The 27554-nt window shown below is 35.3% G+C and overlaps 4 protein-coding genes across 5 annotated transcripts; 2 read left to right on the top strand and 2 right to left on the bottom strand.

Moving 5' to 3' along the window:
* The first annotated feature begins 351 nt into the window (after positions 1 to 351).
* On the top strand, positions 352 to 8412 carry LOC142983673 (uncharacterized). The gene is made up of 14 exons (XM_076130660.1): positions 352 to 552; positions 695 to 829; positions 1045 to 1650; positions 1792 to 1925; positions 2268 to 2598; positions 2921 to 3054; positions 3358 to 3432; positions 3702 to 3831; positions 4259 to 4395; positions 4675 to 4798; positions 5154 to 5267; positions 5656 to 5769; positions 6558 to 6701; positions 7054 to 8412. The coding sequence occupies exons 1-14, from the start codon at positions 445 to 447 to the stop codon at positions 7168 to 7170; spliced, it is 2403 nt and encodes an 800-aa protein (XP_075986775.1). The 5' UTR covers positions 352 to 444; the 3' UTR covers positions 7171 to 8412.
* Positions 8413 to 8627: 215 nt separating this feature from the next.
* On the bottom strand, positions 8628 to 13875 carry Mlh1 (DNA mismatch repair ATPase Mlh1). The gene is made up of 11 exons (XM_076130706.1): positions 13624 to 13875; positions 13472 to 13535; positions 13011 to 13210; positions 12351 to 12621; positions 11788 to 11944; positions 11376 to 11459; positions 10991 to 11133; positions 10216 to 10751; positions 9584 to 9720; positions 9234 to 9359; positions 8628 to 8976 (listed from the first exon to the last, which is right to left on the bottom strand). Exons 1-11 carry the CDS (start codon positions 13734 to 13736, stop codon positions 8675 to 8677), a joined length of 2133 nt encoding a protein of 710 aa, XP_075986821.1. The 5' UTR covers positions 13737 to 13875; the 3' UTR covers positions 8628 to 8674.
* A 285-nt stretch (positions 13876 to 14160) lies between these two features.
* On the top strand, positions 14161 to 17117 carry Pbp95 (proximal sequence element A Pbp95). The gene has a single exon (XM_076130605.1). The coding sequence runs from the start codon at positions 14332 to 14334 to the stop codon at positions 16753 to 16755; it is 2424 nt and encodes an 807-aa protein (XP_075986720.1). The 5' UTR covers positions 14161 to 14331; the 3' UTR covers positions 16756 to 17117.
* Positions 17118 to 18422: 1305 nt separating this feature from the next.
* Mcm6 (minichromosome maintenance 6) lies at positions 18423 to 27477 on the bottom strand. 2 transcript variants are annotated; one of them, XM_076130293.1, is made up of 15 exons: positions 27050 to 27477; positions 26596 to 26900; positions 23639 to 23757; positions 23121 to 23312; positions 22609 to 22781; positions 22159 to 22282; positions 21795 to 21933; positions 21315 to 21472; positions 20885 to 21037; positions 20365 to 20670; positions 19906 to 20090; positions 19513 to 19625; positions 19213 to 19338; positions 18868 to 19013; positions 18423 to 18588 (listed from the first exon to the last, which is right to left on the bottom strand). In XM_076130293.1, the coding sequence occupies exons 1-15, from the start codon at positions 27139 to 27141 to the stop codon at positions 18469 to 18471; spliced, it is 2451 nt and encodes an 816-aa protein (XP_075986408.1). In that variant the 5' UTR covers positions 27142 to 27477; the 3' UTR covers positions 18423 to 18468. The 2 variants fall into 2 exon arrangements, with proteins under 2 accessions (XP_075986408.1, XP_075986407.1); XM_076130292.1 differs by having other exon boundaries at positions 19510 to 19625.
* Positions 27478 to 27554: the final 77 nt, after the last annotated feature.

The following is a 27554-nucleotide window of genomic DNA, read 5'->3' on the forward strand; positions in this document are numbered from 1 at the left end:
CATCTGTATATATTTTCAAATAGAATCGTTATAATATAGAATGAGAATGCTATGAATTAAGACCAATACTAATATTATATATATTAAACTGAAATTAGTTACTAAAATTCTGCCTGAATTCGGCAATACTTTCTCGTCATTATCAAATTTCTTCGAAAATAGTTATTAGATGGATAGTATCTATACATGAACCTAATGCGGGGCCTAGACGTTCCAGTACCTATACTTGGATGAACGTCTAGAGCTCTTTATTTTTGTAAAGGTACCGTACCTTAGGGAAATAAAATTACCACTTTTACACATTTATTAATTATGGCAACACAGTACCTTAAAAAGTCACGAATGAAACGTCAAATTGACAATCTCCACTCGTCTTGTCAAAAAAGCTTGGTTTGATCAGATTTTACTTTATTTTCGCGAAAAAATGAAAGAATTATTCTTATAATGTACGATTTAAGAGCTTGTCTGGTGTGTTTAACCACTGATGTTAAGCTAGACAGTCTGGCTAGCGGGCGGTTAAGACACGAATTCCAATTAGTGTCTGGACTTAAGGTACTTACGTATTGTTTATATTTTCATTATTTCTTGAGATAATATATACAAGAAATACTCCTACAAAGGAAGAATTATATACAGCTGATTTATTTATACTCTTGTACGTAATTATTACTGAGGTTTTAATCTTGTTTCACAGACTAGCACCAGCAGTGGTTTGCCAGATTATTTATGTTACCAATGTTCCGCACAAGTAAGGAGTTGGAAGAAGTTCCGAGACAAATGTCATCGAGCACATTATGCTTTACTAGAAATATTAAACAGAAACAAAGAAGTGAGTACAGATTATAATAAACCATTAAGTAATTATAACATAGTGCAGCCCTTCAGAATAAAAGAAGTGATATTACCTGGGATATTATGTCTTTTTCTTATTTTTAAAAAACAACGATATATTATCATTGTATAATCTTGCCTGCTTGATATTGTGTGTACTTAATCAGGAAATAAATAAGGATATTTTAATTGTAAGTTTCTTTTTTTTTACAGATAACAAAATCGAATCTAAAAGATTTGAACTGTGACTTAATTGGTGTTATGCCTACATTGAGCTTCTTGAAACTAAACAAAGCAGACTTTGAAGAGTCAAAGTTTCAATGGACAAAATACAATAGAATTAGTCAAACTCCCTCCCACCAAGTGAACACAATTCCTATAGCACATTGTAGTACATTAACATCTGATGAAACTTTTAATAACGTCATAAATACTGATGTTGATATTAAAAATGATTTTGGAGAACCAGCCAATGAGGAAGACAGTTCCAATTTTGATTTGAGCAAAGAGGATTATATAGGAGAGTCAACCTCTAATGTTGACTTAGGAGATTCATTCATAGACAATAATGATACTTTTATTAGTGATAATGACCAAGAAGATTCTACTGAGTTAGACAGTATGATTAAAAGTGAGGGTGTTGATGGTTCTAATTTGGATGAAGAGTATGCTATGATGATTCCTATTTCTGTGAAAGAGGCTAAAGCTGCTATAGAGGTGTATAAAATGTTTAGCCATGGGAAATATAATTGTGAGATCTGTCATAAATCTTATTATAGTGAGAACAGACTGGCTGTGCATATGAGAATGCATGATAAGGTGGTATAGAATTATAATTTTTTGAATATAAATAGATAACTCTAGTAGTACTCAAAGCGTAATGCCATAAAAGTTGATTAAAAATTCAGTGGAACAAGTTTGTAATATTAGCTATCTCAACTTATTTATTTTATTTTTCAGCATGTTAGTGGCAATTTTCACTGTGGCCTTTGCAACTTTTTCTACAAGACAGAATTTTTATTAAAAACTCACATGACTGAAAAACATATGTACAAGTATGTATGTAGAAAGTGCCCTGAAGTAAATTTTGATAGGTAAGTTTAATTACATTATTGCTAGATCTATATCATATTATTATGTAGATTTATATTATATAGAAGAGAAAAATTATCTATATCCAAAGGATTATACATCCATGGGTCTGGTTGTTTACATATTAACACTTAGCATGACTCAGTAATTGCTGCTTCAAGGTCCTAATCGGCAAGCTACTTTTACTTAGGTACTGCCCTTGTGTGGATTGGATTATATAACAGTTATCTAAAAGCTTATTACAAAATTTTAGTACCATGGTACACCCTTTTATTGCTCAAGAGTTCAGCTATATCAAGTTTTAAACTAATATGTGTAATTCTCAAACACATCTATAATTTCAGAACATCAGCCAAACAGCACTACATCTGGACGCACTTACAAAAAGGTAACAAGAAAGATGCCAACTGGTACGAATCGCGGCCAACATGGCTCAACACCAAAGGAGGCAAGAGAGTTAAAGGCATTGTCACTTTGAAACCAGTGAGGAAACGGAAGAAGGAGCCAAATGACTTCCTTGTATACTCCCCTATTAAACAAGAGGAACAGTACAGCCTGGTGCTGGAGAGACAGAACTCCAGGAACTATAAGGAAGCCAAGTTTAAGTGTAATCTATGTTTCCGAGGATTTAGAGAGATGTTGACTTATAATAAGCATATGAGGAAACATGATCCTGTGAGTATATTTTCTTTATATGGTAAATGCTTTAAATGTTGAATTTTGAGGCTTTTGAATATCGATCACCACTCAATCTTACATTACTTTACATCTACTTAAATGTTGATAAATGCACGGGCTTTCCTACAGGATCATACATACTTTACAACACAATCTGCATACATACATAAAATCACATCTCATTCCTATGGGGGTAGGCAGAGCAAAAAGCGTGTACTTATGTATATTTTCTTTCACTATGTCAGTCTACGTAAACTAATGAATGAAATACAAAGTAGTCTTATGTAAAATTGAAATATGTAATTTGTTACGATTACAGGCGCATTCGGGTCCGATACAATGTGACATGTGTAAGATACACTTCAAGGATACGCGCAAGTTGTACAAGCACATGAACATCACACATTTGTTCAAGTACTCCTGCCAAACCTGCAGCTACGTGTGTTATAACAGGTAATATAACCCTCTATATAATTCTTGCTACTGGTCTCTTACAGGTAAAAGAACTCTCCTAGCCGAGTATAATAAAGACTCTTCCATGATATTTGTTAGTTACCAAATAAATTGAATGCAGCAACTGTTCCAATAGGAATACGAATACGTTTGTGGTATACGTCAAACGATACTAACGTATTCGGGCACGCATATTGCGTACTAACATAACATGCATACGAATAAACAAATAATATATCATATATAAATATTCTTGCGATTTAAATCAATTCATCCACTAACAATTTTCTGTTATATTTTCAGAGGTCAAGCTCATGTGCATTACCGGTGGCACAACAATGTAACGTACCAGTGCCCGCACTGTAAAATGGAGTTCATGTAAGTAGATCCATTCTATATAGACTCTCAACAGTTTTTCTAGATGCGATGTCGACTTATTCCCAAGATATCCTGGTCCATTCAGATACTTATACATTTTCTACGAGTGCTGTTGTGGTCGGTGCAGATTTTTTCATAATCTGTTAATTTATATCCCAGACAAAAATTCATGCCGGTCTCCGTCTAATCATCACATCTCGTTACATCTCTACCGAGTGGCTATTTGACCGAGTGTGAGTCGAAGTGTGATATTTTATACATAATTGCAGGAAAGCGTCGACCCGTCTGACTCACATCCGCATCAAGCACCCGTCCATGAATCTATGCAACTTGTGCGGACACAGCTTTGTCAGTGAAACAGGGTTATACTGTCACAAACAGATCGCACATAGCAAAGAGGTACGTTATAATGCACTGCGATTACCTACTTCATCATTTTACAGTCAGTTCAAATACCAGTCTACGGTTGCCTCTTCGAAATGTTTGTGCATGCGCTAAAATTTATAAGTTTAACATTCAAATAGAGCTCAGTAATATGTATGAGTAGTATGATGTGTATACCATATAAAACATCGTGTTGAAACCTTGACTGGCTAAAAGTAAGTTCTATGTCATATTTCTTGAGAGTATGCAAAGTCCCCAACACGCACTTGACCAGCGTTGTGGAAGGCCCAACTCCTACCTCGTTCAGGGGTAAGGCTCTTGCCCAGCAGTGAGACAGTCATAGCTTAAAAAAAGTATAGTTATATAGTACTAAAATCTGTGTTTAATACGTACTAGATCATAGTTCTTGTACATAATGTTAAAGTAAAAATATCATTAAAAGGAGATAGAGCAGAGCGCGGCGATGTCGGTGGACGTGTCGTCAGCCACGTACTGCGCCGACTGCAGCATGCAGTTCATCAACGAGCAGGCCTTCAACACGCATCTCGGCAGCTCGTACAAACATTGTAGCACTAATGTGTGAGTATACCTTCTACATAAACGACTAGATACTAATATCTAGTTTACACCCTTTAAACTCTCCCGTTATTCGTATGAAGGTAGTCTACATGTAGATATGTAAGAATCCTAAGGGCATGTCCAGAAAAGAGCAAACTCGTGCGATTTAATAAGTTATCATAAAATTATTCTCGGAGTATGAAGCTTTCTGAGTAAGGTCTAAACTGCTCCACTTTTAACTAAGAGTTAAGTACAACATAATATTAAAACAGTCAATATACTTACCATTTTATGTTGTAGTTCAACGAAGCCCAACCGTCGCCTGAAGAGTGAAGGCGGGCACAAGTCCCGCGGCAGACCGCGGCGCGGCGCCTGCTCCGAGATAGTCAACAATGGTGTTACTACTACCACTACTTGCGAAGTGGTATGTATACCAACACTCTAGCTAACCACACCTAGCCTTTTTCATATTTTGTGTTTTTATTCAGACCGGGAAATATAGTTTGCCCCTTAATTTAATCTAAATAACCTCTGAATCTAGCTTAACAGTTTATTATTGAGGCACACTTAACGCCAAATTAATCAGAACTCAGGAAGAAATCAATTCTGTCCATTACGCTTTCAGGGCTAAGCTGATAAGCTTTGATGAAATTTAAAATTTGGCAAAATATACCTAAAAGAGAATATATTATAATGGATTTTATAATCAGGCTATGCAAGCCCCTTGGCTTATTTAGTAACTAAGTATGTAATAAATAATGATGTACTGTGTGTTACAGTGTCACACGGTGTTACCGAACGACGTGCAAGCTCGCAAGCACTACGAGTCGGAACATCCCGACACTGAGTACCTCAAGCGGTACATGTGTGACGTGTGCGGACACACTACTAGAGTGAGTATCAATATATAAAATAATTTACATGTTTTAAGGTAGATGTGATAGACAAGCAAATGATGAAAATACGTTCAGTGTAAATAACTGAGCGTATTTCTATCATTGCTTGATGCGTATACGTTATATTATTCCGTTGCATACATTATATGCGTATATGTGCGTGTTTTTGACTACGTGCATATACGCCGTTGTCACTTGACATTATTTTGTTACTGTTATGCTCGCTTATCGTAAACATTGTAAACTTTATTTATATTTCAAAAATATTGTTTGATAGAATTATTAAGTAATTTCTTTCCCCAATTTCTTGTCACAAAGTGTCTTCTCATTATTATAATATACATTTGAAATGTTAACCAATACGTTGTATAATGTAATGTTCCAGCAATACGCGAACCTGATCGTGCACATGCGCACGCACACGAACGAGAAGCCGTACGGGTGTCCGCACTGCGAGCGACGGTTCAACATGCCCAGCAACAGGGACAGACATCTTGTTGTGAGTTACTTATATTATTGACCACGTTACTTGCAAATTATACTGATTGTAGAATAGCTATGGTGTAGTAATATATTCTACTTAAAGTATAACGCAATGTGAAAGCTCTTTTTGTCAGAATTATCGGCGTAGACATAAGTTCCTTTCTTCAAACCTAACTTGTTACATTTTTCCAAATTTTAAATAATAATGCTGTTTATATAACAATACCAGCTGACCCGGCAAACGTTGTTTTGCCATATGAACAAAAAATATCACAATAAAAATGTCACTTAAGGGTCTTCTTCTTATCGTATGGTTAGTGGTCAACCTAGTGTCAAAGTTGTTCAAGCCGCCCGAAGGCCTTTGACATGGCTTAACGACTGTTACCTTAGTAGATAACAGCCGGGTCCGACTTTTTACGTGCCCACCGAAGCACGGAGACGCCCAGCTCAAATATCACTATGCGGTCACCCATCTATGGAATGACCGCGCCAACGGTTGCTAAACCCACAGATCGTTTACCGACCGGTGAGCACAACTGGCTATGGGCGCCTCTTAGGGGTAGGAAAAATAGATGTTGGCCGATTCTCAGACCTACTCAATATGCTCACAAAATTTCATTAGAATCGATCGAGCCGTTTCGGAGGAGTGTGGCAACGAAAACTGTGACGCGAGAATTTTATATATTAGATCATGTTCAGACCTCTTTATTTTCGCCATAGGTATACGTCACTCGACCGTATCTTTGTTATCTTACTTCATTAAAATTGTTATAGATAAATTAATATAACATTCTCGTCTCGCAGGTACACACAGGTGAGAAGCGCTATCAATGTCAGCACTGTCACCGTCGCTTCACACAGAGCAGCGCGTGCAAGCTTCACATACAGACCGTGCACCTCAAGATACCGTACGCGCCCTGGAACAAGAAGAACCGCAAGCGACGCAAGGTACAAACACTTGTATAATTATAACTAACTAAGGTTAATATATTCCTGCTGTCCTCACAATCATACTAACACACATGGCAGGATTAATCAAATTAGGTTTAAGTTGATAGCCTGGCTTCTGCCTATTTACAGCTGCTGCTGAAAGAAATTTTAAGTATGCAAACTCTCTACATAAAGATTTCTTTCACTGTGGTAAAACGCAATATTAAAGAGTGTCAAGGAGAGTCGAAGAACGACTGGCTTTGGTGTGTGACCTTTATGCAATGTAATCAAAAGTTTTTAGTACAGTATTAAGATAAACTGTGACAAAAGTAGCCTTTATTTCTTATAAAATGGAAATTTCTTTTCACAGGAGTTGGAGAGCGCAAATATGGCAGCATCAGCGATACTCCCCACTACTCCACACAAGCTCACGTTCGATGCTCAGGGCGACTATCTCAACGCGTACATCACATATAACGATGAATAAGTAATATTATGTAATTTATTTCGTCTCTATACTCAAAATTACTTGCGTTTTACGTACCACTTTTAAACAAAGGTTTTCAAACACACATAGATAACCATACTAGAAAGAAAGATATGACACAGTAACCCAACAATCCTATTTCAATGGAATAGAAAATAAAGCATATTTTTTAATTAAAAAACTTCAAAATATATAATTGGAAAGTATGATATGAATTGGCATCTATCGTAAAATGCACAGCAAACATGACGGAAGCCGCAGTCAATATAAATATGAAGAATAATGCCCAAGTACGTAAGTAAATGCGAATTGTTTATTCGTTTCAAAATAGTGGTGTACGTAAGCCCGTATGAAATCTTGTAATTAACTAAAATCACAATATTATGAAGTTTTCAATAAGAAATTGTATAATCAATTCAATTCTGTGATGGTACCGCGTTAAATTATGATATTATAGTGCATTTATAGGCATTTGTAATGGAGTAGAATAATAACTAATGATATTATGATCGTCCCTAAAACAATGTGTTAGTCTTCTATTCGATCTCAAGTTATTTATGTAAGAGTTCATCAACGCATAATCATTAGTAATCATGTAGATTTATTATTTAAAGATTTCAATAGGAACTGTATTTTGGCATCTATTTTTTTATACACTTAAGATCGATGGATAAAAATGGGAATCGCGCGTGCCCGTTTAGGTTAGTCCTTCATATACAACTCAACCTGGGTCGTCTCACCTCAGTCAATTATCTATCTGAAAGCAGAATGTATAAATGGTATATTTTCATTACTTTTGAAAATCTATCTCGTTTAAGCGCAAATCACACAGAAAGCGGGTACGTGTACGCGGTAGAACGGCGGGTCTTAAAACTTGTATTTATATAGAAGATTGAATCACTGAAAGCTGTGTGAGTTGGGCGCGGGCAGTGTAGTGTTGCCATATCAATACAATAAATTAGACCCCGCTTACTATGTGAATTCCGTTTTGCATCTAACTCAATATAATTGTACTGATACTTCAAGATAAGTTTATATATTTTCCCTTTTAAATTATTTTGTATATTATAACTTGTAGGTCATTTTCATATTTTATAAGTTTTAGTATGAACTTAAGTTTGATATTTATAAGTGAAGATCTTTTAGAGAAAGTTTGTATAAGAAATATAATCATAGATTAAGATCACAATGTATTATTCGCTTTATTATAAGAATATTTTTAATACATCATGATGGATTCGTTGAATTGGTTTCATTTATATCTTACGATTGCAAATCTTAAGACTGCACAAAGTTACTTTATGAAAATAGCTTATATTCTCCTTAATCACTTATATATCGCCCTTAAAATTTGAATTAAATTAAAAGAAAAAATCCAGCCATGAAAGAGAATTGGAATTATTTTTTCTTCACGTAATTTAAACATAGATTTATTACCAGAAAATTAAAGACCAAAATCAAATAACATAACAGTATATTCCTTAGTATAAAAACAATCTTAACACTAACAACGCTCAAACACTTTATACAGATCGTTTAAACTAGCTATTTGTAATATGGCACCGTTGTGAACAAAACTCGACGGTGGTAAGAAAAACCTTCGAATGGCTGGAAAGATTATATGTTCTTGTTTCCATTCTTCTGCTTTTACGCTTTCGGTAGTCTTGTCCGGGTTAGGTTGAGAGTAGAATATGGCTGTCTGTCGGCTGAAGCTGTCGAAACATTCTTTCTCGGACTCCCAGTTGACTTCAGTCACTAAACGGACTAGGTATATTGGTAATGCGCCCATGAAGGGTGTGTGACCATCTGTAAAAAAATATTGGTAAACTTTTATAAGTAGGTTATTTTTTAGTTCACACTTATTTTAATGGAAGAAACTCCCAATGATCAAATGTCGAATTGAAAAGCATTTTGGACTGGAATAGTATTTTTTGTCGTTAGGTATCATTAATTACATTATAATCTAGAAAATATAGAACACTTTTTATTTAGGTAGTACGTAAGATTAATTTAAATCCGCAAGTTCAAAATAATCAAGTCATGTTACTTTTAATTTTACTTACCTAATAGTAAAGGAAGAGATAGTAATTCTCCACTGTCACTTATCTGTAGTGAAAAGTATTCATATAACATAGCTCTCTTGCTCACCAACAATTCAGACATTTGCTGTGCCAACTCATTCATATCACCTATAAAAACAACAAACAATATTAAAATATTGTCGGACACTCTTAAACTAAACACTCATATCGATACACTAGAATACAAGTTCTATCAATCCGTGTGAACTTACGTGCGACGTGCGTACACGCTCGTATACGTAAGTGTCAAACGAATATCAAAATGTATTTTATAAATAATTATAAATATGTTTTTTTTCGGCTTCATTATAATAATTTTGTTAATACTGTACCTAATTCCGGATTCCATTCGCTCTCTTGTGAACTAAGACCGAGTACGAGTAGCTCTTCCAAAGGTAGTGGACTTGACAACTTGATCAGACCAAAGTTTTGGAAGTCGTACAACATCGTCTCGTAAAATAATTCTTCTCTGTAAGAAATGTGTAATAAATTAGTTTTGTGGAATATTTACCTAGTAGGAAGATGGCGTGAATTCATCGAATGGAGCCCTTTCAAACAAGTTGTTGAAACCAACTTAAACAGCACCCAACACGCCCAAATATTTGTGCAGCTTGAATAACTTTAATTTTCTTTAAACATATTAGAGAACTAGCTGACCCGCGCAACTTCGCTTGCGTTACATAAGCGTTAAATTTTTTTACCGTTTTTGTAACATTTTTCACTGGTACTTTGCTCCTATTGGTAGTAGCGTGATGATATATAGCCTATAACCTTCCTCGATAAATGGACTATCTAACACTGAAAATTTTTTTCAAATCGGACCAGTAGATCCTGAGATTAGCGCGTTCAAACAAACAAACAAACAAACAAACAAACAAACAATCAAACAAACAAAGAAACTCTTCAGCTTTATAATATTAGTAAGTATAGATATTAGAACCCAAAATAAAACCACGACACTTACGTAAATTTCGTAGTATCACACAAATACAACTTAGTAGAATGTTGTATCAGCGACTTATGTACATCAATGCACGCTATAAATATGAGATTCGCCAATATTTCCCTTAAATTACTATTACAGTTCCTCTCTACATCCACTCTGAGTTGTTTAACACTCGTCAACTTAGTTTCAACTCTCTCGTATTTAAATGTTCTAGTTTTAAACGATTCTTTTGGATCTATATATGAGATATTTTGTTGGTCTATAGCCGCATGTACTTTCCATTTTTCAGGCTTATTTGTATTATTAGGTTCTTCAACTAAGGAATTTTGTATCTCATTTTCATCATTGTCTTCTTCAATCAATATTTGTGGTATGGAAATGTTCCCGTTTTCTTGTGTTTCATTGTCTGTGTTGTCTTTATTGATAGTAGGGAAGAATTTGTCTATTTTCTGTACATCTGAGTTCACTCGGACCATGTAACTTGGGTTCACTTTGGCTGCATCAGTTGTCTTTTTCACGATTTCTTCGACAGCGGTAGCGCCTGGTAATCTCGCCTACAAAAATGTTCATGATATAAAATGTTACCTACACTTATTACCTTTGGTATAACCACGTAAGTTCTGCATAATATAAAATCAATTGCAAAGCAAAAATGTAGCCTTTCGCAAGAAAGTTAATACGGAAAATAGGTCAAGTATATTTTTTTACATAGTGTGATGAGAAGTTACTATTTCAGAATGTGACCATTACTTTTTAGAATTTTATCTTATAATTTTTCATTTTATTTACATACCTGTGTATACATAACTCTGGTAGAGTTACAACTGAGCAGTTTACTCTCTATACAAGACTTGATCTTCTCAATGATCTGCTCCTCATATAGAAACTGTACTTCATGTTTTGTTGGATGCACATTTACGTCTACATTTCTCGGATCTGCAACATGTAAAAATAGTTCTAGAAAATTTGATAAACAGGTGCAGATCTTTGGATTTCTAAACATCCAGATAATATGCTTATATAACTCAATTTCACTTGTCGTGACTCAGGAATCGAACCTAAGTCCTCGCAATACAATACCAAACAGACTGCAGAAGGAATCAGGATAAATTAAGTTTGTTAGAAAAATGTGAATAATAATAATTCAGGATATAGAAAAAAGAATTATACTTACTTACCTAATTCAAGACTGAGGTAGACAAATGAGTGTGCGTTTTTAGGTAAATATGTGGAGTACACAGAGTCCACTGCTTTTCTTATAGCTGAAATAAGACAAGCATATTAGTTTAGATTGGATGCTTCACATATACATTCAACAGTAAAACAAATTGTTCTTTCAAATTGCACTCATTGATACAATGTTTAGAGGTAGGCAGTGACACTTAGGGGTAGGCAGTACACCAGAAATTGTAGGCAGTACAAGAAAATGTCACTAGATATGATCCTCACAAACTTCCCTTGCTTCATTCACATCCACACATCTTGTAATTCAAGACTGCCAGTTACAAGTACTACATTATTAATAAGATTAGGTTGCACTGACTTCAATAAAGCCATTTTTACAGAAAATTATTTATGTGTAATTCTTACCTAATGAATCTACAAGTCGATGGTTGATAAACAGCAGCATGGTACCCTTCTTATGTGAATAGTTTACATTTGTGATACATCCACGTAATGACAGCTTCAATGTTGGTTCTTCTAGTTCTATCTCCATTAACTCTCGGGCTATGGCATTGCCATGAATCTGAAGAATAAACACTACCTTTTATAGACAAGCTTCTACCCACCCACTGTAAAGCAGTCGCCTGGCTTTGATGATGATTATAAAACTTCCCTTGCAGTGTCCATTCGTCTATGTACGCGTATGATTACGATAAATAAAATAAAAACCAGCCAAGTGCGAGTCGCATTCGCGCACAAAGGGTTCCGTACCAAAAAAGATACGAAATTAACACGTTTATTTTATGGCGACCCATTTTTTTTTTTTATCTGATTTGTTGTTATAGGAAATACGTAATTTGTGACAATTTCGAAAAGTAAAATGTCGAAAAAATTTGAGTGTGTAATAAAAGAATGTAAAACTCATATTACTATGAAGGGTAGACTCTTTTTAATAATATTGAATTATTAGAAAAAATTAGTGTACTTACAATCCTAACATTCTCTATAACTGAAGACTTCATAGGTGTTTTCAAATCTGTATTCTCTCCGAACTTCTTCAAAGTAAATCCTACATGACTGTTGTGTATTGCATACCCTCCGACCACCTCCATGATATGAGTGTATTCCTCTGTAGGGCTCCGGATGGCCTTCTTACGAGCTATCACATTGTAGAAGAGATCTTCTACAGTTATTTGTGTTCCATTGTTCCCAGCACATGGTTTTATAGCTGCTTTCAATTTGCCATTTTCGTAAGAGGCCCTAGAAAATAAAGTATTGGATTAGATGCAAATATTCATGCAATAATTCTGCTGATACTCTTTGGTAGCAGATGAACTAAATAAAACTTTGATCAAAATAGTTTGTATCACTAAAATATTACTTGATGAACATTTTATGACACTTATTAAATACAGAAATAAAGATTTCGTATAATAACATAGGGTGTAATTAGAATATTGTTTATATTTATTTTGGCTTAATTTTTTTTTGTTAGTTTTTAGGTTTTTTCGTCTTTATTATTATCCATCATAACATAACTTATTTATTTTCTTAACTTAATCCAAAAATAAACAAAATACAAGTTTTGTCTTAATTAAATACTACTTTACTACTTCATTAATTATAACAATATTATTTTATATACATACTTGTAAGCACATTTAGCAGTAGCCGTTTTAGTAAGTATAGTGAGATGAGCAATATGACTGATGCTAGCCAGGGCTTCTCCACGGAACCCATAAGTACATATCTCTTTCAAGTCATCATATTCTCTTAATTTGGAAGTTGTGAACCTTTCACAGACAATCTCCAAGTCTTCACTTCGAATGCCTGTGCCATTGTCTTGAATCTGAAAGAAAAAAGATGTCTATTTTGTAAATTTTGTCTATGGGTCAGGTTACCACAGGTCATGTTTAGAAAAAATCCTAGAGGCTTTCATTCTCATGTATTGGGTGTTTACACTAAAAGTTTTTTTTACCAGATACAAAACTTCTTAAAATTTTAATGTACCTAACATTAAATTTAATAACTGAAATTTTCATTCAATAGCCATCCATTTGCCGCACTGTTTGAAAAATCGATTTATATAGGCTTTTAACAAATATAGTACCTGTAAATACTTTAGGCCACCGGCTTTCACCGTGATCACAATATTTGTCGACTTCGCATCCAAACTGCAAGAAGGGAAAGAAAGAATAATTAAAAATGTTAGTTTGTGAAAACCTTAGTTTGTCATTCTTCATAATAATCCCTAATTTTCACCTGTTTTCAATTAACTCCTTTAGAGCATTAGATGGACGTTGCACAATTTCACCGGCAGCAATGCGATTTACGACTTCCTCACTTAATTTCTTTATAATTCCTGGATCACCCATATTATATACATGCTCAAGGGTCGACGAGTGTGACGACTAATTGATTGCAAGAAAAGTACTTATTAAACTCTATTTATTCAAATACTTTTAATATTTATTTTGTTTTTAATCAGATCACAACAAAACCGCGAAAGTTGAATCCAATTTGACATTTAATATTAATGACACTGACAGTGACACTAGGACCTGTGTAAAATACTTCGAGAACCACAGATAACGTTATGGTAGTAAGTAGTACCAAGGACCATACAATTAAAACTTGCTGTTTAAAATCTGCAAGTTCTGGTAACCTAATTCTCGTACCAAAAAGGGCTTTTCAAATCTGCAACATTATCAAATTCAGCAAAATAATGATTAAAATTTTCGAATGGCTTTTACATCTGTAAGAATCTTAATAATCTGGATTATCTGTTGAACATCAAAACACAAAATGTGACACTAATGACAAAGTAGGTACCAACTTTGACCATCAGAAGAATCACGATAAATACGGTTTGTCTCTACGGAGTTACGGATTGCTACGGAAGTAATTCCAATTTCCGTTACGGACGTGAGTGTAATAAAGTGTATTTCATTACATCACACATTAAGTAAAATGGATTTTAACTATTTGGATGAATTGGACGCCGATGAAGATGGTGATAGTGATGTAGACGACGAAGAAGAAATTCGTCAGCTCGAAGCTGCTATAGGTGAAGCTCAGCAAGATACATGTGAAGCTGTTGCAAGGGAATTAAAAAACCACCCCAGCTCAGCCCTCAGTCAGTCACATCTCACAACAACATCATTAACCACCGGGTCAGCTTTATCACTCACTCTCCAAGACTTGAGAGAACTCTCTTCTGTAGAATCGACATTGTCCCTCAACAAATTGTACGATGAAAAAATACGACGTCTGGAAAGAATTCTCCGTCAACGTCTAGTGCAGTGTAGATTGAAACTTGATGACATTCAATTTGTAAGCAGTACCAATGAGAAACAGGAAGTATTTCGCTATATTAACTGTGGTAGACCTTACTTCAGAGATCACAACAACTTTCCTGCTCCAGAAAATAATGATGCTATCACAGCCAAAAATCAGATGTATGACTTCTCTTTAGTAACATCAGTACCGGGTTGGACTGTCAGGGATAAGAACCAGTTTACTAATGTGATGATTCAAATGTCATTAAACGTCAAAAGAAAAGATTTAAACAACAAAATTAGCGAATTAGAAAAGCAAGGAGTGATTAACAAAGAAGTTCAGAAGCAGATAAAACTACTTCGACAAGAACGGGATAATCTGAGTACTAAAACACCCTTTGTACAACTGGCTCTTCCTTTAGAAGAAGAGTATGACTGGGATGTTCTTGCAAACAATCTGAACAGGAGACATACAGCACATGAGTATCGGTGCCTTTGGAAGTTGTACTTTCATCCTTCCATAAATAAGACCAGTTGGAAAAACTCTGAACATAATAGTCTGCAGACTCTTGCCTCTGCCCATCACTATCAAGATTGGGATGAGATAGCTAGAAAGCTTGATACTGGCAGAACTGGTTACCAATGCTTTGTATATTTTCGTACCAATATGACTAACAATTGTCTTGGCAGGAAATGGACTCATGAAGAAGTTACATACCTAAAAAGGTTAATTGAATATTTTAGGGAGGATATTTACATTCCTTGGGGCAAAATTGCTGCAGCCATGGAAAACAGAACTAAGATTCAGATTTATAACAAGTACCTAAGACTTATTGAACAGAGAAAGGGTCGGTTCCTACCTGAAGAAGATGCTGTTATTCTAAACTGTGTAGAAAGGTTTGGACCAAACTTTAAACGAATCACTGAATATCTCACTCATAGATCCATGGTTCAAATACGTGCTAGATATCAAGTACTGAACAAGATGAGGATCTCAACAGTTTGGTCAGTTGAGGATGATAGAAAACTTGTACAAATTATGAGTGATCCGGACAGCCACATGACATTCTCAGAAGCTACAAAATTTTTCCCAGGACGAAACAGGGCAAACATAAGGTCCAGATATGTCACTATTATAAGGTGGATGAAAAAGCACCCCAATTTAGATATAGAACATGCGCCACGGCGCGGTGCTCGGCGTCTTAATCATGGTCAAGCCTCTGACAGCTTAAATAAAGCTATTGAGAATTTGAAAAATACCCTCAATACTGAAGTTGAAATTAAAAGTTCCCGCAAGAAAATTACAAGAGACTCACTGGAATCTGAAATAGAAGATGCTATTATTGCTACTCTTGTCACTGAAGGAGTTAAAAACCAAGAAGTAAAGAAATCTATGTATGAAACCAGATTAGTATTGCCTAACCAAACCATTGTCACTAATGATCAATTAGATCTGACCAACTTGCGCAAGTGTCTCATATTCCTGAATTCTAATTTGGACAGAGACTTGTATGAAAAGTCTTTATACAAAGAGGATTACCCTAATTTGCCTGACAATAGCCAAGATATAAGTCTGTTTCAAGTTAAGTCCTACTCCAGAAAGGATACAGTAGTAACAATTAAATTAGATGATAACCCTGATATCTGGGGAAAAGGTGGTCGAAGACCTCGAAATTACGTGTTTCCTCCACACTATGCAACAATTACAGGATGCAAAGCTTTGATGTCGCATGTTACTTCACTTTCAATGTATTGTAACTCTGTGAACTTACAAGTTCTAACTAAACGAAATAATATATTAAAATATCAGCTTGCTCTGCTGTTGGATCGTTTTTATATATTGTTTCTGTGGCCTATGCTTATTTCTAACGAGGGACCCGGTGATTTTCATAGTTCAAAGTTGCGTAAAATAGATTCATTTTATGTTAGACCACCAACTCTACCCAATGCTCCTGAAGTTACAATTAAATCCAGTACTTTGAAAAAGTTTCAGAACCCTGATGTGTCTGAGTCCATAGATCTAAAGGAGGAAAACAGTAATAAAACTGTTACTACTGTATCAACAACTTTGAGTAAATATGTGAACACCAATGTTAAAAAAATGTTGCAAAACTAGTGAAATATAAAAAGTATCGTGGCAGATTGCGATTGTTAATGCGCATTTGGATACATAAGGATGGAAATCGTAATTTTGGATATTGAAAGAGGTAGTTTAGGGAGGACCAAACATTGGTTTAGTAATTTTAGTTGTTCTGAATATCTTAATACTTCAGTTCACTGGCCCGTGTCAATCTATTGCAGTTGATTCAGGTGGCATCACAGTGTGATTTTGAATGTAATTCAAGATGTCTTATTAATTCATGTTTATGAACATTGTAATTTCAACCTCATTTTCTTTAACCTACCTAGGTATAAGGCTAAGACTGTATTTGTATTAATTATCTGTGATGCTTTAAATAAAGGTCTTGATATCAAAAACTAGTCTTGTTGTTTTCGCACCTATCCTATTTCTTCGTATTTTACTAAGGACCAGTTTCACTGATTCTGTATAAGTCATGGCTAGCCTATCCGATAGATAAAGTGACAGAAAATATTTTTAAACAACTGTCAAAGATCCACCTGATAAGCTAACCAATACATAAATTATTAATTAAAGCTTTTTCTTTATTTAATTTAAATTTAATGCCATCAAAAACATTCTGTAAAAACCTCAAGTCTCGCCGTAAAAAAAATACCTTTAAAACAAATAGATCGACTTGGTCATCGCACGAAAACACAAATTCGCCATTAACATTTCAGGAGCATTAACTTCTCGTCGTGCTGTGTAGTGTGATACATACTAATAATCAAATCATGCGATGGCCAGGTCGGTCTATTTGTTTTAAAGGTATTTTTTTTTAAATTGGCATGATAATAACATACGTAATAACTTAAGACAGAAGGTCTTTTAAGTAGAGACTAAATAGATTATTCGACTTGGTATTATATAGATCTCACGACTTTTTACGGCGAGACTTGAGGTTTTTACAGAATGTTTTTGATGGCATCTCACTTCTTTTTGTAGAGCGAACATAAGTCCAATTTGTATGGAAAGACGTTTTTTTTTTCATAATTCAACATATTTTCCTATGGGTAAATTCAACATAGTTTCATGGGCTAAACACCCTTACCCACCCTATACCCCCTCCCGTTATGCCTCATATAGTAGGTACCTGTTTACACCTATTTATTTTATTTTCTACAGTAATAATAATTCATTAACTGCAAATGTATCCTTGTAATCTTATACATTTATATAGGATTACAAAGTTATTGTTGCAGTTGGTGTATTTAGAAAACTGGACCGAAATTAGAAAATATTAAATTTTTCCCATGATTAAGACACTAAACCCTATTTGTATTCTAAATTTTAAGCTTCTAAGTCTGCTAGAAGTACCTTAGACTTTTGATGATCGGTGAGTCAGTGAGTCAGTGAATCAGTGAATCAGTGAGTGACAAAATTCAAAATTTTAACAAGTTGTCATTCTTAAACTACTGGTTCAAATTGACTGAAATTTTAAATATACCGTGTTTATACAATGACTGATTAGTTGCTGAAAATCCAGGCTTCTTGTTTTATCCACAACGAAATTATAGGGGTGTCAAAAATAGCCCGAATTGCTTCGAGAAAAGGATGTTACGGCCGTGCCGCTTTTTTTTGCTCGACTTGCGGGGGCACTTCCGTGCCCCCAGATTAAAGCTTGGACTTATTTTTTTGTTTGTAAAAAAAATATCTAGTTTGGCATGAATATTTTATTAGAAAAAACTGAGCTTAGACACGGAATGTAGTCTACGTATCGACGACATAGTTGGGATGTACGACGAGTAGTGGATCATCCTCGGCTTCTTGATCGGTGGACTTCTGTGTTGCTCTCAAACCGGTGGTTGATAGTGGAATGATTACTTGGTCCTGGAAATAAATGGTTAAATAAATATATACTTTTAGTTTTAATAGTATTTTTTTATAAATTATGTCTGTTAGGCTCGAATATGTATGCAAAAGTTTGTCATCCACGCAGTACTGGTACAAATGGTCTATTATGAATTATTCTATTAAAAACATTTCAAAAGGGAAAGAAGCAACCCTATATTATTTTATCGCGTGAACCCACGTTATAAGCAGCTATAAAATACTTGAAAAAAGCAGTTTAAAGATGTACATAGATATTTAAAAGTACTGTGAACTTACATGGTACATAAGCCTGTCAATGACTTTCTCAACTAGAGTTTTCCTCTCAAGCAGTTCATCTTCGTCTTCTATCTGTCCTTGTCCCACCAGTTGTTCCAGGTACCAGCTCACTACTGCACTCTTGCGCATGCCGGAACTCTCTTCACCTAAGACAAATATAAAATTGGTGATATGCCAGTAACCTCACAACCTTATAGAACCAGGAAACTTTTTAGTTTTGCTACCGTGGGACCTAACAACTAAGAGCAAAAGCAACATTTTACTATATCTGCGCGAAAGATAATCAACAATTATTTGAACTATCAATGTTAAGTAATAGAAAGTAACTAAAGAAATCGTGCTTACCTCTAGTCTCAGATTCGATCTCCTCTTTTCTCATGAACACGACAAGCATGTCGCTCAGTGATTTGTACTCTTCAAATGATAACGTTAACTTCTTCTTTGGTGCACTGTCGCCGTTTACCGGTGTGTCTGTTGAAATAAAAAAGTGAATTTAGTAAAGCGTTTGTATACGATTAAGGCCAATATTATTTTGTCTCACAATGTCCATGCTCTTATCCAAGTTATATAGGGGAAATATTTTTCACATAGGTACATTACAAAATAGTCTCAATAGTAAAGAATCTTAGAATGCGTTCTTACCACCATTTCCATTAGGAATGTCCTGATCCACATCCATACTGGGCTCGTATTGTGGTTCATCTTCGTCTAAGTGAATGTCTGGCTGCTCTACGCGAATAATGGACTTATTCAATAATCTGGGGAAGGAATTAAAAATATATAAAAATTTGCTATTCTGAGTAAGAAAATAAATTAGAAATAGGTAAGACTTTAATCTTGAGAGCAAAGCCTGAAATATTTAAGAAAATCTATGTATTCAGTTGCTTTGAAGCTATTCGTAAATTAAATCATTCAGAGCATATCTGATATGGAGTAAGTACAACCTCGGAGACCCGTGGCAACATTGTAACCTCACGACTTTCGCCGGCCGAGAGTCCCTTGACTGATGAGCATAAAGAGCACAGTGTAGACATGTACCTGTAGGCCTCGTGCACGTGGTTGGGCGTGACGTGTCCGCTGCAGTGCATCTTGGCCATGGCCTCGGCGAGGCGCACCATGGACTCCAGCTGGCGCACGGTGATGCGCCACGCGCCGCCGCCGCCCGCGCCGCCGTCCCGCTGCCGCAGCGCCGCGTAGTACTCCACCAGCAGCTTGCCCGCGTCCTGACAACACAACACAACCACTTAAAGCTTATAACAGGTTTAGTCCTCATACTGAAACTGGTATCCTTTCCAATAATGTTTAAGGAACTCGTAAGCAAAAATTGTTAAGAAAAGGTTTTATCTGTACTTTTTATCCGCCACCAATGTTTGCCTTAATCATAATAGTAAAAAAATCTTTTTGAAATCCATTTTTAACATCCATTCAGTTTCCAAACTACCTAGACAAAAAGATTATTATCTTCATGATACCTAATTCTATAAAACAAGCACTTACCTCAGTGATAAGAGGTTTGAAGGACCTCGCGAACGCGATGTATCGTAGCAAATCTTCCCTGGAGTACACACAATCGTAAGTCTCTTCCTTATTACAATGTAGATCCACTATTTTCCTAGCGATGGCGTAGTCTACCATCTCACTACTCTCGTCTATGAGGATGAAGAACAGGTCGAATCGAGACATGATTGGTGCACTGAGTGCTACGTTTTGTTGGAGAGACTTTGCGCGGTCGTATCGACCTCCAATTGGATTTGCAGCTGCGAGAATTGATGTTCGGGCGTTAAGAGTTGCTCTTACGCCAGCCTGCAAAAGAACACTGTTGTAAGAAAATTGGTAACAATGTGTACAACATTCTAGAGAGTAATTGTATCTGGACAATCTTGTTTCACTCTCAAGTGAATAAAATTAACGCTTAACTTGGATGTCGACATAATGCGACACTTTGCATCATCTACAAATCTTAAATACAAGTTGATATACATACATTTGAACAAATTTAAACCAAAATTAAACTTACCTTAGCAAGTGATATGGTCTGTTGTTCCATAGCTTCGTGAATGGCCACTTGGTCGGCGGGGTCCATCTTGTCGAATTCATCGATACAACACACGCCGTTGTCAGCCAACATCAACGCGCCCGCTTCGATCACGAAGTCGAATGATTCTTCGTCCTAAAAAAGAGTTGTATTTACACGTCTGGTAGTGAAATACAGCAATAAATAGCCATTTAAAGCAGTATTTTCCAAAGTGTATATATATTGTGGGCGCTGCAAGCCTTGGAGGGGCGGTAAGAGACCAAGAAAAAAAATGGAGGCATTGTGTGGAGGCCTGGAGTTGCTAAAAATAGTTAATTCTTAAAGTGGGCAGTACACAAATTATGTTTGGGAACCCCTGATAAGTGTAGTCTAATAAATTCTATTTGAAACTGTACACATGTTTACTACGAACCTTTACAACAGCGGCAGTTAAACCAGCGGCCGAGGAAGCCTTGCCACTGGTGTAGACGGCGCGCGGTGTAATCTCGCTCACTTGCTTCAACAACTGAGACTTGGCTGTACTCGGGTCACCTACTATGCACACATTTATGTCACCTCGGAGAGTTGTACCTGGGAAACAGAAGTGGGTTTAACTTTAAATTAGTATTTGAAGGTAATGTTACATCCAAAAGGGTGTATTACGATATACACATATTATACATAATGTATTTCTGTATTTGCTTCTGAAAATCATTATTTGATTTGTATAGTATAAACATGCAAATTACTAGTAGTTTCAACAAATGTAAAAAGTCGTTGTAATAAGAGGCCGACATTAGAATAGAGCCTTATGAAAAAGTTGGTATTTGTTTTAGTTTTAACTATGTAGTGTACTTTACTTTGCACTCAAAGCCTAGCAATATTTTTTTATTATTATGTTTAAATAGCTTACCTTCAACGGTAGTTTTAGCAACGCCGCCGAATAACATGAGCAGTATTCCTCTCTTCACTTCGTTATTACCGTGAATACTTGGGAACAGACTTGTAATCAAATTGTTGTATAAGTTGCGGTCGCGGGACATTTCATATACCTGAAAGAAAAAGAAAATTGAGAAAGTTATACTACATTAAAAAATATTGAAAAAACTACTCTTGGGTCTTCAAATCTCAAGAAAAACAGGCATACATAATTCGCGAAAAGTTTCGAATAGGATTCAAAGACCAAACCATTTCATGCAAAAAATAAGACCTCTCAAGTCTCAATGCAGCATAATGTCGACAATATTTCATCTTTTACAGTAATTATTCGATCTTACCTTGTCCCATTCTTTATCAGTCATTTGTTTTCTCATATCCTCGGTGGTAAGATCGTCCGTCGCCAGTTCCGCTGTGCCGAACCTTCGCGATATAGCTTGCACACTGCATGCTAAGAATGCGGTTCTGAAAATAAATCATTACGTATGATATCTGTCTCTATGAAAGCAAGGATGAGGCACTAGATTGTTAAGTTTGTTAATGCATAATGATAAAAGGACTTTATACTTTCAAGTCGATATCAAACATTGTTTTCAAAAAGTAGCAATTTTGATCACTGTCATTGTTAATGAGTATTTGTGTAGTTGAGAACGAATTTTATAATCACCATTAATATTTCACACCATGTGACCAAACCATATCGTAAAAACTCTGGACATTAAGAAAAGCTTTTTGTAGTTTTGTAGTTGTTGCTAATTTTTTTTTTCATAGTGCTTCTTCTGTAAACTTACTTGTAATGTAGTTCCCTAACTCCTAAAGCTTTAAGTCCCTTGATGCCCTCCATCTGCCCTTCATTGGCTTGTTTGGTCCTTGTTGTGAGCTCTGCTTTGGCTCCTGGCAGAGACAGGGACCCTACATCTGGAACTACTATGAGGGTTCCTGTGAAGTCATAGCGATCACCAGCCTGAAACAATGAAAATAATACTCAGTCATTCTTTATTTTAATTTTTTTGAGTTTGAGATATGAATTCCCCGACTCACTATTATTGTAATATACAGTGTGTATGAAATCATAAGATAAACTTTCATTGTTATGTTATTGATAGGCAAATTTAAGGATTTTTCTTCTGATCTGTGTTTATTAAAATGTGGCCATTATATTTTTAAAATAATTTAGCAATACCAATGAGCACTATTAAAATGGTCTTTGACTCCAGTATCACTTTATGTGATTAGAAGGTATCATGCATGGTTGTTAATGCATTGTTGCATTGTAAATACTTAATTGACGTGACATTCTTACCTGCACTGATTCCACAGCTTCAGCCCTAAGGATTACTTCAAGTGACCTTGGTATACATCCTCTAGGCAGTTCTGCTTGTGTCTCCTGAATGCGAACCTTCTGGAAGTCAACAAACACAGACTTGTCTGCATCCAGCATGAACCTGCGGCGGTTGGCACACACAGGGTTACGGCAGATTGTTGGGATTGTGTACTGAAATAAAAACAACAATTAGTTAATAAATGAAGCAGAGAATAATATTTTAAAATCTCTTTGATCTGTATGCTGGTCATAGATCTTACCACTATGCTGACTAAGTACAAGATAAATATTATGTGAGTAGGTATTGGGAGGGAGAGAGATAGGGATTATTGAGTCAAACCCAGCAATTTTCTATCAAAAGGAACATTCAGTACAAAAAAGTTTGTAGTAAAACAGCAAAGAATAGGCATCATTAACAACTGTACAGTGTACAAGATAGCATATTGAAACTCAATAATGATAAAGTTTAACTCAAATAACTTAAAGTCGGAACATACCTTAAATTGTTGCTCAACATTTTTAATGACAGTCTGACAATCGAGGCAAACAAATGTGCCCAAGACCAGCTCGGGATGTACAGGGTGGGTTCTCACAATCTGCCCTGAGATTCTGATCAATGTACCAGGGGCCGAAACAAGTTCCATGATCGAAAATACTGATTTTACTGACCAAAAATTCAAAAATACTGACCAAATACTGACCATTTCCAAAGCGTTTTTTGGGTGAATGGTGTGAGATAAAAAGCTTATTTTCAGTTATTGGCCTCCACCATCCCCATAGACAACCAGCACCGGGGTCATTCTCAGTTAAGAGGTAATATGATGTTAGAAGAGGCGGCATGACAAAAATGATAAAAAATTAATGTAGTATCAGTATTTTCTTACCAAAACACTTATTATCTTCATATCCAGACAACAGCCAGACAAAATCTTAATTTTTTACCATTTTATAACTGACCAGGGGAGATACTGAGGACAGAGGAGGGACATTTATGTTGTGTTATGAAATAAATTACAGTGGTAGTTTGAGAATCAACTTCATTTTTATTTAATATTAATCAGACTTAATTTCAACAGCCATCAGACTTCACTATAAAATAATCTTTCATTCCTACAAAGCAACAAAAACATGACATTATACGAAAATCAATTTGTTTGTTCTCTAGGTGTCATTTCATTCACAGTTTTAATTAGTCCTTCTTTTTTCTTATCATATTTCTTTTGCTCTTTAATCTTTTGCTGTTCATATTTCACAGGGTCATTTTTTATTTTTTGGTATCTCAGTCTTTCCGCTACACGTTTTTTTTCTAAGCGTTCTTTACGCGTCATTTTTTTTCGTGCCGCCATAATCTGTAACCAAAATATGGTAACTTGGCATCGACGTTTTTCTATAAGGTAACCGGGTTAAAAAGGACTGCTCCTTTACTTATTACAAAAACAATAAGAGTTTCGAGGAACACTACCTGGTATGAGATATTTAGGATGAAAGCGACAATAAACACTCGTACAATCGACATTTAAAATAACAAGATTTATGTTTAAACTAAAACCAGACTAGGTAAATACACTCGGATACTAAATAATGGATAACTGCATCATAAGCAGGAAGCAGTTATCTCCCCTGAGCAGTAAGTATCTCCCCTGGTACCTTAAGCGGCAGGGGAAAGAAGACAGGGGAGATCCTATTTCGACAAAGAATCGATATAAAAGTCTAAATTTTTGAAACAAGTTATTAGACGGAAAGATTACGATTCTTTGCATACATTACAGTAATTCTAGCAAGAAAGTAAAATATTTATGCTTATAATAAAGAATAAAATCTTACCAGGGGAAAGAACACACTCACTGAACCACGACAGTTTTCACCAAGTGGCGTCTGTGTAATAGCGAACCATATGGCGGGCGCATTCGCGCCGACGGCTTGCTGTCAACTTCACGTTAGTAACTTTGTGCTCAAGGTCAGAATTTACGCGGCGAAATTAAAAGTCGTGAGTTTTTAATGAAAACAAAACGCCAGGGGAAGAGATGCTATATACGAGGGACAAATTTCAATATTAAACATTTTATGAATATCTAAATGTTACCTTTTTTATTTTTTTCATTGCTTTAATTTAGTTTGTCTAGTTTTTAAATAATACACAATTTAATTTATTTAATAATTTAAAGATAGTTAAAAATACTAATTTATTAACATGATCGGTTAAAGGACAGACCAGGGGAGATAAATTTTTCATGTTTAAGGCGCTTTTGTGACTAAATTAAAAACATTTCATCGGTGAAATTTAGTGACCTTACAGAAGATACTGACTTTGATAATCTCACAGCTTTATTTCAAATAAATTATCAATTAAAAATATAAAAAAATTCATTGACATTGAAATTACCTCATAACTTAGAACGACCCACCGCCTTTTTATTGTGTTAAATGTCCAATAACAAAAAATCCTTTTGGACAAAAACGCCAATAAACTACAAAAATTCTAATAAATTCCATTAAACTCCAACAAACACCAAAATCTATACTAATATTATAAAGCTGAAGAGTTTGTTTGTTTGTTTGTTTGTTTGAACGCGCCAATCTCAGGAACTACTGATCCGATTTGAAAAATTCTTTCAGTGTTAGATAGCCTATTTATTGAGGAAGGTTATAGGCTATATATCATCACGCTACGGCAGTAGCAATAGGAGTGGAGTAGCAACGAGAAATGTTACAGAAACGAGGAAAATTATGACGCATTCTCTCTTATGTGACGCAAGCGAAGTTGCGCGGGTCAGCTAGTCTCTAATAAACTTCCCGTCTTACGAATTTTCGATCAGGTCTTACGAATTTTCGATCAAGTCTTACGAGTTTTCGATCAGGTCTTACGAATTTTCGATCAGGTCTTACGAGTTTTCGATCAGGTCTTACGAATTTTCGATCAGGTCTTACGAATTTTCGATCAGGTCTTACGAATTTTCGATCAGGTCTTACGAATTTTCGATCAGGTCTTACGAATTTTTGATTAGTCTTATGAATTTTCGTTGAGGTCTTACGAATTTTCGATGAGGTTTTACGAATTTTCGATGAGGTCTAACGAATTTTCGATGAGGACTTAAGATTTTTTTACGAGTTGAGAAGTTTTTACCCATTCCAAAAAAGTGCACAACGCTGCTAAACACGTATTCACTCCAAATATATTGATTTAAAACAGATGCTATTTTTGAGGTCATGTGATGCTTCAATATATGTGTACGTAGATCATCCACATATACAGAGTATCCAAAGCAGCCCTCAGATATCATCACTGGACAAATCGAGAATGTAAGATTAGCCAACAGCAGAGGAAAACTAAAAAAATATATTGAATTTGGAAAAATACTGACAATACTGACCGATTTTCGAAAATACTGACTTTTACTGACCAGGTCCAAAAATACTGACTTTTACTGACTTTACTGACCTGTTTCGGCCCCTGATGTACCAATCTTTGCCGTAGTCAACTCTCTCACTTTATGTCTAGTTGGCACATCAACAAATGAAACATAACACTCCTTATCCTGCAAATCTTTCTTCATGCCACTGTCAGCAAGACTCAAAACATAATTCAAAATAGCTTGATTCAAAAATGGATAGATTCTGTAATATTCTTCAATAATAGTAGTTGCAAGATTCTGATTGTATTTCTCAACATCATCAAAACTGACTTCCAATGTGCTCAGTTCAGGTTTGAGGAGTTCTTTAGCGTTTTTCTCGTATTTAATCTCATTATCTTCTTTGAACCTGTAAACAAAAATATTATGTTACACATAACCTCATTTGTGTTTATTCCATGGTCTATTCCAATACCTCTCTGCGGCATTGGCTTGGAACATGGACAAATTAATATTTAAGTGAGGATAAAGTTTTTAGATTTATAGATATGTACTTACTCTTCTAAGAAATCCTGAAAAAGCTTCTGGCATCGTACTCCTACTTCATCTTTCACCTGGCTTTGTGTGGCGTATGTGTCGGCTACATCCATTTTTCTTACTTAAATATGTTATATTATCACAAAAGTCTTTTCACCTTATCACTTAACAACGATAAATGCACTAAACTAATAACACATTTTGATTCAAACAACAAAGAAATACGTTAATTTGCAACCGCTTCCTACGTTCATTGGCACTCTCGTTGGTTGCGACTATTTTGTCAAATTATAACAACAATGAGTTTACAAAATATTTAGAATTCAAGACTCGTTTACAATGAAGATTATATGACTTATTAGTTATTTTCTCTACTTCTCATAAATTGCGCGAAAGAAGACGAGTAAGACAACACGATTCGATGCATATTTGACATGCCACTTTTTTAGTGTTTTGGCGGGAGTTTATTATCAACCGTCTAACAAGTTAACAAAGCTTTTACAATTTGCAATTTAAGAAAACAATT

This window comes from Anticarsia gemmatalis, chromosome 24 (assembly GCF_050436995.1).
Source record: "Anticarsia gemmatalis isolate Benzon Research Colony breed Stoneville strain chromosome 24, ilAntGemm2 primary, whole genome shotgun sequence".
Classification (NCBI taxonomy): domain Eukaryota; kingdom Metazoa; phylum Arthropoda; class Insecta; order Lepidoptera; family Erebidae; genus Anticarsia; species Anticarsia gemmatalis.